The sequence below is a fragment of the Dipodomys merriami genome, unplaced genomic scaffold, assembly GCF_024711535.1.
Source record: "Dipodomys merriami isolate MVZ:Mamm:240054 unplaced genomic scaffold, mDipMer1.0.p SCAF_4, whole genome shotgun sequence".
Lineage (NCBI taxonomy): Eukaryota > Metazoa > Chordata > Mammalia > Rodentia > Heteromyidae > Dipodomys > Dipodomys merriami.
Genome location: NW_027205603.1, coordinates 42315125 through 42326664, shown reverse-complemented (window position 1 = coordinate 42326664; position 11540 = coordinate 42315125). Strand labels below are relative to the sequence as shown.

General features: G+C 42.2%; 1 protein-coding gene across 4 annotated transcripts in view; it reads right to left on the bottom strand.

The window, feature by feature from the left end:
- The window catches only part of Sulf1 (sulfatase 1), a 181846-nt gene that overhangs the window by 4044 nt on the left and 166262 nt on the right, over positions 1-11540 (bottom strand). For 3 of the 4 annotated variants that reach the window (XM_069990892.1, XM_069990894.1, XM_069990893.1), the window contains exons 19-20: positions 9391-9533; positions 9165-9288 (exon numbers count right to left, since the gene is read on the bottom strand). In XM_069990892.1, coding sequence (XP_069846993.1) covers positions 9165-9288; positions 9391-9533 — 267 coding nt within the window. Of the gene's footprint in view, positions 1-6766; positions 6801-9164; positions 9289-9390; positions 9534-11540 lie in introns of all 4 variants that reach the window. The other variant, XM_069990895.1, reaches the window with a different exon arrangement.

Below are 11540 nucleotides of genomic sequence, written 5' to 3'. Positions count from 1 at the left end.
AAACTGGGCTGGGAATGTGGCTTAGTGGTAGAGTGTTTGCCTAGCATGAAGCCCTGCATTAGATTCCTTAGTACCACATCAACAGAAAAAGCCAGAAGTGGCACTGTAGCTCAAGTGGTGGAGTGCTAGCCTTGAGCAAAAGAAGCTCAGGGACAGTGCCCAGCCCCTGAGTTCAAGTCCCAGGATTGGTAATAAATAAAGAATGCACAAACTGCTAGGCATTAGTGGTATATGCCTGTAATCCTAGCTACCCAGGAGGCTAAGCACTTAAGATCACAATTTGAAGCTAGCCCAGGTAAGAAAGTTTGTGAGATTCTCAGCTCCAATTAACCACTAGAAAACCAGAAGTGGAGCTGTGGCTCAAAGTGGTAGAGCGCTAGTCTTGAGCAAAAAAAGGGTGGGGAGAGGGGAGAGGGGGAGAGAAAGAGACAGAAAGAGAGAGAGAGAGAGAGAGAGAGAGAGAGAGAGAGAGAGACAGACAGACAGACAGAGAGAGAGACAGAGAGAGAGACAGAGAGAGAGACAGAGAGAGAGAGACAGAGAGAGAGACAGAGAGAGAGACAGAGAGAGAGACAGAGAGAGAGAGACAGAGAGAGAGAGAGTACCCTAGACCCCGAGTTCAAGCCTCATGACAAAAAAACAAACAAAAAATTCAGGAACTACTGTGCACATTAGCTCTTTTTGAGCACTTTTCTAGAAACATTCAAGTAAAACAGATGCAAAAGAAGGGCTAAAAAACATTGGCATTGGGCTGGGAAGGTGGCTTAGTGGTAGAGCACTTGCCTTGCATGCCTGAGGCCCTGGGTTCAATTCTTCAGCACCACATAAGCCAAAAGAAAAAAGCCGGAAGTGGCACTGTGGCTCAAGTGGTAGAGCACTAGCCTTGAGCTGAAGACCTGAGGGACAGCGCCCAGGCCCAGAGTTCAGACCCACGACCGGACTCCCCCCCCCAAAAAAAAAAATTGGCATTATATAGGACAAAGAAGAAACGGGGCACCTGAAAATGGAAGAAATGGAGAGATGAATGAGGATAAGCTCATTGAATGTTTCTTTGGGAGTCAAAGAAGGCCAGTACAAATAGAACAGTAAGAAAGCATCTGGTTAAATAAGAAAACAGGGGCAAATGACATTTAAAGAACTGCAAGTAGGGCTGGGAAGGTGGCTCAGTGGTAGAGCGCTTGCCTTGCATGCATGAGGCCCTGGGTTCAATTCCTCAGCACCACATAAGCAAAAAGAAAAAACCCGGAAGTGGCGCTGTGGCTCAAGTGGTAGAGCACTAGCCTTGAGCTGAAGAGCTGAGGGACAGCGCCCAGGCCCAGAGTTCAGGCCCACAACTGGACCCAAACAAACAAACAAACAAACAAACAAGAACTGCAAGTATTAGGACAACTTATTGGAGGAAAACAAAGTTTCTCCTAAGTTCTAAAGCAAAACTGAGCAATCATCTTTATAAGAAGAAATGGTAGAAGATTCAAGGTAAAATACACAGAAACAATAGGAGACAGTTAATCCAGGTCAGATCCAATGGACTAGAAATAAACTGGAACACTTACTGGAACATTGGAACCACCAAGGGGCCCTTTTGGAGTTTTCCCTTGTGGTGGACACTTCGGTGCATGGAGTGAGTGGACAGGGTGGGAGCTACAGGAGTGGAGGAGGGGCATTCCTAGACCTGGGCCTCTCACATCCTTGCAGCTACATCATGCCGACAACTGTCTGCCAGCAACACAGACAAAGGCTACAGATGGCTTCCGGGAAGGCTGCAGGGTATGGAGCAGGGTCAGTGCAGGCAGAAGGCTGTATGGCTACATAATTCTTTTTTAGGTCATCTCAACTTCCTCTTTTACTCCTCTATACAGTGATCCCAGGGTTGGGGCTGCAACTGCTCAGATAACTTCTCAGGAAAACAGCTTATTAAAATGAAGCCAATAGAGATGGAAACCTAATCAGAACAAGTTCATAGAAGAAAAAGAAAAGTTACTAAAAAACAATTTTAAAAACAAAACAAAACACCCCATTCAACAAAGACAAGCCAGGGCCCCATGGGTCTCACAGGAGTGTTCTGAGATAGCTTCAGAATCCTAATGTTGTGTGACTGTTTGGAGAACAAAGTCAAACAAAATGTTAAACTCTCTTTATGAAGTAAGGCAATCATAATATTCAATGTATATATGCAAAAATTTAACTAGGTAGGGTTGGGAAGGGTGAGAGAGAATGATGATTGGAATGACATTGTCAAGATGCATTGTACTACCAAACTGGACTTTTTTTTTTTTTGGGTCCGGTCGTGGGGCCTGAACTCTGGGTCTGGGCACTGTCCCTCAGCTCTTCAGCTCAAGGCTAGCGCTCTACCACTTGAGCCACAGCGCCACTTCTGGCTTTTTTCCTGCTTATGTGGTGCTGAGGAATCGAACCCAGGGCCTCAAGCATGCAAGGCAAGTGCTTCACCACTGAGCCACCTTCCCAGCCCACAAACTGAATATTTTTAATAGAAATTTCTATATGTAACTGTTTAAGGATAATAAAATATAAAGTTAAATTTTAAAAAATAGTGTGCAGATGTGTGTGTAGGGAGAAAGAGTGAGGGAGAGAGAGAAAGAGAGAGAGAGAGAGAGAGAGAGAGAGAGAGAGAGAGAGAGAGAGAGAGAAAGAGAGAGAGAGAGAGAGAGAGAGAGAGAGAGAGAGAGAACATCACCAAAAACAATAACAAAAAATCCAAACCCAGTAGGGAAAGAAAACCATTAAGTGAAGAAACCAGAACACAATAGTGCTACGCAAATTAATCTGAAAACTATTCCCACAAATTTTCATGTAAACACAGTTATGTCAAAATAGAAAGTTAAAAAAATTAATACATTAGTATGTAAATCCTGGTTTTTGCCAATCCTCAGCTGTTGGGCTATGCTGAATTTCTTTAGTTAGAAAGCAAAGGTGTGTATGTTTGTTCTGAAAATCAAATCTTTAGAATAAATGTAATTATTTCAAGTTACTGGTAATAGTCACTGGCCCTAGAAGCAGAAAGGCTGTGAAATCACTAAGAGACCCTTAAGAAGACAGCTGGAGTTGGAGCTGAGTTTTAGTTCCTCCCAACAAAACATACAAGATATACTAATAGCCTTTGGACTGATGTCTCTTACTGTTTCCTTTTACACACTGCTTCATGCATGTAAGTGCTAGTATCTCATTTTCTACTTTACTACTTATATCCTCCACTGCCTAGGGCTTGTTACAGACCCTTGTGTGCCAAGTATGTGCACCAGTGAGGCTGGGATTTGAACCCAAGGCAGTCTGGCACCAACACCCCTGCAGATAACCTCAGGGCCATATAGTCGTACCATCGTGGCCATCTTCAGTGCTCACTGATTGAAAATTTGCTAGCACAAAGTGAGGGTGGAGTTTAGAGCTCCTCTTGCCTGCCAGCTAGAGGAGTTGGCAGGAAGGATCAGACAGCACTTGCTACATCAAGGCTGCAAGAACTGTCTGCCCCTCACAGACATGGGTCCTCAGCCCAGCTGATCTGTGTGGATATGAAAGGGTGATGGCATCAGTGGCTTTCATGCTCAGTAGGAAGAACAAGCATCCCCTAGACCTGTTGATCCTTTTCTGTTTTATATCACAGTTAGATGCCGCTTTCACTCCCAGCCAAATGATTTCTGGAGTCTTGTGTGCCTGGGCTCAGCCCTTTCAGCTGGTCCTAGCTGAAAAAGACTATGCAGGTCAAGTCTCAGCAGTTCCTGACTTATGGAATTTACAGCACCAAAACCAACAAAAACCCCAAACCAAAATAACAAACAAACAAAATAACAAACTACCAAACCAAATAACAACAACAAAAAAAACAAAACAATAAAGCAAAAAAAATTGGCACCTAAGGACTCATGCCTATAATCCTAGCTACTTAGGAAACAGAGATGTGAGGATGGCAGTTCAAAGTCAGCACAGGCAGGAAAGCCCAGGACCCTTATTTCCAAATAACCAGCAAGAAGCTGTAAGTGGAGTTGTGGCTCAAGTGGTAGAGCATTAGTCTTGAACAACACACACACACACACACACACACACACACACACACACACACACACACAGTAGAGCATTAGTCTTGAAACACACACACACACACACACACACACACACACACACACACACACACACACACACACACACACACACACACACACACACACCGAACTGTTTTGCTTTTTGAAAACCCTCTAAATAAATCTCTCAAGATTCATTTTTGACAATCCATGGAGAGAAGGCCATTTATAAACATTTGTTTAGTTTAGGTTGTAAATAAGAACTTTTCTAAAACACTATGTTGAATTTTTCAGTTTCAGATTATTCAGGTTGGCTTGTTAAGAGTCCTCTCAAAAGCTTTCCTCATCAAACTTCAGAAGTAACAAACAAACACACCGATTAGTTTTCTTAAGCCTAACAAAATCAAAGAAGGAAGGCTTCTAAATGTTCTTTCGTGCACACGAGGGCCTTTGCACTGTGCCCTCCCTCATCCAGTTAGCAATCTCTGCCACATTGACAGTGCTCCCCTTCAACCCAGCAAAGCCCAGGAGCAGGTGAGTCTGCATCGAACACTGCACTTGGGGGTCCAGTGTGTCTCTGGATGTGACAGGCAAATGTCCTTAGTAACCCCGTTTGAGGATCCCTGTCTACAATGGGGACACGTCTAAGCCACTTGCTGATGCACTATACGAGATGGTGGTGTGGATAATGCCAGTGGCATTGAGTGCTACATTATCCTCTGCCTTGGTACTTTGGTAAGTAGCTTGGAAGGGGACAAGAAGGACAGCAGGGAACATGTCACCTCTGCACATTTCCACAGCTAGCGTTGCCAAGGCTCAGGATCAATACATTATTGGGACTGTTGAGTGATGTGGCAGGCAGCAGGGATGGGGAGAAGCCTAGATGCTTGTCACTTAATCATATCCAAGTACAGTTAACCACCCTTCATTAAAAAGTTGTCCAGGGATGACCTCATGGTGCCATGGAAAATAACTGTGACTCAGGTCTCTGGCCAGGCCTATGTCTTAACCCATGAATATCCTCTTACCTCATTTATGACTGAAGTAAAAGGCTGTTAGACTGAAAATCCTTTAGTGCATCACCAAATCACTGCAAAGCCAATAGTATTATTTCCATTTATATCACACTTCAGAAATGTCTTAATGTAAGCCTTGAGATGCAGGAAATCATCCTGGTGTGTGGGCTATTGCTTGTCAGTCCATACCCTGAAGAATGGGTTCTTCTTCTGTTCTGCCTTATTTAAGTGTTCTGGGGGTGATGTGGGGGTCATTGTGGGGCCAATGGAGGAAAGGAAAGAAGATAAGGGAGGAGGGCAATAGAAGAGATATATAAATGATTCTAGACATCCTCAGAAGTCCAGCTTCCTGGGTTTTCGTTCTGTCTTTCCCATCACTCATCCTATCGTCTCTTAGCCTCTTGGTGGAAGAGTGAGCCGGGTCTAGAAGAAACACCTGAGACCCTTGCTCAGGAGGCTGCTGGGGGAGGTGCCAGGGTGAACGGGCTCTAGAGTGGCCATTTTCTTTGTTTTCTAGAGAAAATATTGATATGGATATAACTAATGGAGTCCATGTTTCTTTGATGGACATTTCTCTTTTAGGCACACCCATCAGTGAGGAGCAGACATCGGTGCCCCAGTCTCCCCCAGCAAGCACACTTCTCACAGATCCTTCCAAATTCAGTATTCAAGGGAGAAAATAGCAATGGCTGACATTCCGGGGTGACCAACTGCTACCATACCAGGTACTTACTCCCACACACAGTGAGTTAGAAGGGGAATGCAGATTAAAAAGGGATAAGATGTTCGCATGCAGGGTAGTTCATGAAATGTTTGTGTTTTAGCCATTACTAAGTATTATGTTGATACCTTTCTGAGCATTCATCCATTTTCTTTCTCTCTCTCCCTCTTTCCTTCTTTCCTTCCTTCCTTCCTTCCTTCCTTCCTTCTTTCCTTCCTTCCTTTTTCTCTCTCTCTTCTTTCTTTCTTTCTTTCTTTCTCTTTCTTTCTTTTTACTTTCTTTCTTTTCCTTCTTTCTTCATTTCTCTCTCTTGGATGGTACTTAAGTTTGAATCCAGCACCTTGTGCTTTCTAGGGAGGTGCTCTACCACTTGAGTCATGCCCCTGGCCCTCTGATTTAAGCATCTTGACTCAAGACACTCTTACCATTCACCTTATTTACTACTCCTTTCAGAGTCTTCTGAATCCTTATAGCCAGTGCTTCTTGTCACCGAAGTTAATGAAAATTATTAATAAGGAAGTTCTGCTTTCTCCAATGTGAGCTTTGGAACATTCCTGAATTTCTCAGCAGTCCTTTTTATGCACCAATGGAATATTTAATAAAAATATCTCTAACTCATTTTTTATAAAGGCTTCCCACCAAATCCACGTGCAAGTCCTACAAGCAAAACAAACCTCCCACCCGCCTCTCCCAGAGCACTTCCAAAGGCATTTCCCCTTCCACATCAGTCCAGGCTTTTAAAAGCATCATCCAACGAGCAAAATAAGCATGGCAGTAAGTATAAGAGACCTCTTTTGGGAATGGGGAACTGATTTAAAAGCAAAATGACAAGTCTGTCACCAATGCCAAAATATGATGGAATGTGGTTAGGACAAACATGCACCCCGAGCTGCGATGAGAACCAGCCACATGGTAAGAAACACGTACGTAGTTGAAATGACGGGATCATGCAATTATTTAGAAATACACTGCCAAGAATAAAAAAGTCTGAATACCTGTGTAGGTCATAGCTTCCTCCATCTTTATTTCCTGATATAGGAAAATACAAGAGTAATTATGTTAGCTTTAGAACTCACAAAACCATTCACTAGGTAGTTTCCATGCACAACCTCTACACCCTAGAAAGAAACACATTGGGTTAAACATAGACAGTGTTGAAATGCCACAGAGATGTTCTATGAGAGAGGTTTAAAATAAGGACTAAGAGCTATAAATAAAAAAGTTTAAAGTTTAAAAAAAGGAAGAATTCCCGTGGGGAAAAAATAGTTGGAAAAGAGCAGAGTTCAATTAAAAGTGGTGAGGAAAGAACTTCCAGAAGTCTCAATAAAAGTTAAATGTTGGTCATTTTTAGAAAAACAATTACTCAAAAAACAGGCCAGTTATCATTGTCCTTAAGAACAGTCTAGAGAGGAGACTGGAGCATTTAGAGTATAACAGACCTGGGGAGAGTGGGAATTTCATCATTAAGGACTCTATTGGATTTCATGCAGCAAAGCTCTTACGTCTTTACAAAGCAGTTATGAATGCCAGGTTGTTTGAGGAAGAGATAACTGGGTGTAATATTTCTAGAGCATCTAATAGGTAGCTTAGTTTTCAGGCCTTTGTGGGCTATTTTTTCCCTTTGTGGGCTGCTTTTTTTTCCCCTCCCTCCTTCCCTCCTTCCCTCCCTCCCTCCCTCTCTCCCTTCCTTCCTCCCTTCCTTCCTCCCTTTCCTTCTCTTCCTTTTGTAATATTTTAGGAAAAGTTCAATAGATAGGCAGGAAATCTGAAAATGCTTGAGTTGAGTGGAGTTAGTGACCTGTTTCTCAAGTTTGGTCCTCTCATGGTTTTGCAATAAATTTCCACTCAACTAAGAAGTGTTGATTGATAACTGAAGTGTGGCCTCCCTCATTGAATTTCTACTTTCTTATAGGATACCCATAGCTCAAAGGCCTTTAGTTCTCTACAGTGGTAGAATGACAAGCAAGGATGTTGATCATTTCAGGAGGAGAAACTCTTTTTCCCCCACAAGTCACATGAGGCAAAAATTTGTCACTTCTGTTGCTGGGGATGCTGGTTAAATATGGGACCCACAGATAAAGGTTAAAATTGGCTTATTAAAGTGGGCTCCTGACCAGGTAAATTGAGGGGAATGAGTGGGGTTGAGAGAGAATGGTCAAAAGGGTTGACATTAATCAAGCTGCATTGTGCTCACAAACCGAGATCCCTTTGTACAAACAGAATCCCTTTGTACAACTTATATATCATATGTTACTTATAGGTAATAAGGAATAATAATAATTTCTTAAAAAAGTGCTGGGTGCTGGTGATTCAAACCTACAATCTTACTCAGGAGGGTGAGATCTAAAGATCACGGTTCAAAGCTAGCCCAGGCAGGAAAGCCTATGAGATTCTTATCTTTAACTAACTACCAAAAAAGCTGGAAGTTTGAAGCTGTGGTTCACATGGTTGAGCATTAGCTTTGAGCAAAAAGGCTCAGGGACAGCACCTAGGCTCGAGTTCAAGCCCCAGGACCAGTACAAAAATAAATAAATAGATATAAATAAATGTATTTAAAATTAAAAAATAAACTGAGATCCTACAAACTGGTTCCTAATGTCTGTAAGTCCAGCTTGCTTTTTACCCACTGGGGGTTGACATGCTGTGTACATACCAATGCCCTTGCTAGCTTCAGTTCTTTCTCTTTTCTCCTATGGGAAGCTGATACTTAAATTTCTAGAGTTGTAATAGAACAAGTGAGGAAAGAGTTGGGGCAACACTGAATGAGCTATGTCTCCATGAGCCAAAGGAGAAGTCAGTTACACACTGCAGACTGGAGAGGGAACCTCTGGCTAATTCCATTTCAGGTCCCAAGTTAGTGTACTTCTCAAATATCTCTATTTTCAGATGGGAACTATTGGAAAAAGTAATCAAATTCACTATGACATGGGCAGGGATCCAACTGGAGGAGCTCCAAACTGACAAGCAGAAACAGGGCCACTGTGTATTTCTACCAAGTTCCCCTAAAAACAAAACAGAACAAAAAAAGAGGACCTTCTGGTTTTGTTAGAATATCTTATGATCGTTGACAGCGATAGCAAGGAAATCTCCAACGCTTACAGCTCAACTTCCAACAGTTGCTACAAAATTTACTATTAGAATAGTCCTCTGGGAGAGATTGGAAGGAAACACTTAACCCAATCTTTTGGTAGTTGGAGTTTTTCATTGCTATATACTCTGAATTAAACTTAGAGAGAGATCAAATTATGTTTTAAATTGCCTGGAAAGTTTCCCCTATGACTACCCCTGAATACTATGTCTCTGCACATATACAAGTTTCAAAGGCAGAAAACTTAGTAATATAAAGAATTTTCCAAGATATACATATATATGTATATGATTTTTTTTCCTTACCAACTTCAAGGCCTTTAGGTCGTGGGTTACACTGCTTATACCCTTGGCAGCTTCTGAGCTCCATCAACTGTATGTGTAGCTGATTCAAAATGCCCCGTTCTACTGTGTGCACTGTATTGGTGAGCTGTGAACAAAGAAGGCAGGGCACCAGATATAAGTTCCTGTTCTGGTTATCCGAGCACCAACAACATCCATAAAGTGAAAGTATATTATCTTGTAGTTTTACCTGGTAAGGATCTGTGTTCATATCAAAATATTCCAAAAAGCCAGTAGCAAACTCGCAGAAAAGAAAATTATGTGTCTCATTTACTGTACGTAAACACCAGTAAGTGTTATTGTTAGAACTTGTGCAGGCACAGAAGGATCCCACTGTTGAGCAAGAAAGAAAAAACAAAACAAAACAAAAAGACAAATAAAATGAAACAGCTTGGACGGTCCATTTTTGGTAGGTAGATGTTCTACTGCTAAACCATGCTTCCAGCCTCTGTGTGTGTGTGTGTGTGTGTGTGTGTGTGTGTGTGTGTGTGTGTGTGTGTGTGTGTGTGTGTGTGTGTGTGTGTGTGTGTGTGTGTGTGTTGTATGTAAAGGCAAATGTGCTTTGAGATAGGGCTTTGCTTCCTTCCTGGGCATACACCTGGACCACAATCTGCCTATTTTAGGCTTCCTGTCATCACTGGGAGATGGAATGTTTCAGACTTTTCTGGCCTAGAACCATGATGCTTCCATTCTTAATCTCCCAAGTAACTGGGATATATAGGTAGATCCACTAGTACTTGACTAATTTTCTTTCTTACAAATATTATGGTTTGATGTTAAAGATAACTATGTCGCCTCTCCCACATACATTTGCTGTAAATCCAGGTGAATACAGAAAACAAGATGAGGAGCTCTGAGAGGCTGAAGGCCAAGGTTAAGTTGCAGCCCACTAGGCAGTTCTGTCCTTAACCATGTTAGACAGTGCTCTATGAAGAGGGGTTAATGACTGGAGTATGAGAAGAAGAAGAAGAAAACCAGAACCTGTCTTTCTGGTAATCTGTTTGGAAAAAGGAAAAAGAAATGGCTGTTTCTTAAAGGGATGATGCTGGCCCCCTCACTTCTTCTCTGGATCAGGAGCAAGGCCTCCCGAGGCCGGCCTCCACAGTGTGAGAGGCTCTGGAGATAGCTCAAGCCCAGCTTGGTAGCCTGGGGGAGGCGTCATTTGGAATCATTGTGGACTTTCTCCACCACTTTAATTTGTGATGGGCTTTGGCCATGAGCATCATTGGTACTATGAAGAGGTTCCCTTAAATATTCGTAGAATGTATTTAAAAGAGATATAGAATTTAAAAATGAATCTCTCTCTCTCTCTCTCTCTCTCTCTCTCTCTCTCTCTCTCTCTCTCTCTCTCTCTCTCTCTCACCCAAAGCAGAAGTTCTGAATGTGCTTAAATTTCCTATTGTTATTATTATTTTTTAATATAGTTTTTATTGTGAAAATACTGTACAGAGGGGTTACAATTAGATGGGCAAGATAATGAGTACATTTCTTATCAAGCACTGTTGCCTCCTCCTTTGTTTACCCTTCCCATCCCTTCCCAGCCTCCCCCCTGCCCCCCACCCAATCCTCTCCCCCCCCTCCGCACCAAAGTTGTAAAGTTCATTTTCGACATGACAATTTGTACTTCTCATTGTTGCAACGGGTCCACCTGTATCCTTATTTAAACGACTTGTTTTTCCCCTTCCCCTCCACAAATTATACTGACATCTAATACAGTGAAAGCAGGGGTTATACTGTGGGGAAGGGACATACAAAGCAACAAAGAAATAATCTTATAAATGCATTAGAAACAAATGCATGAAAGAAAAAAAATTTGAATACATATCTTAGGGTTCATTTTCCTAACATCACCTTATCTGACCTTGACTCATACATATACTAGATATTGCAAATAAGGGAAACCATGGGACCTATGTTTCTTTGGGCTTGGCTTACTTCATTCTTTCCATTTCCTAACAAATGGGTCAATGTCATTCTTTCTGATGGAGGCATAGAATTCCATTGTGTATATATACCACATTTTCTTGAACATTCATCTACTGAGGGGCATCTGGGTTGCTTCCATATCTTAGGTAAATAAGGCTGCAATAAACATAGTTGTGCTGGTAGCTTTAGTGTGGTCTTGTTTGTGATCATTTGGGTAAATGCCTAAAAGTGGGATTGCTGGGTCATAGGGGAGCTCTATGTGGAGTCTTTTGAGGAACCTCCATACTACTTTCCAAAGTGGTTGAACAAGTTTACACTCCCACCAACGATGCAGTGGGGTTCCCTTCTGTCCACATCCCCTCCAGCATCTGTTGTTATTATAATTCTTGATTATAGCCATTGTAACTGGGGTGA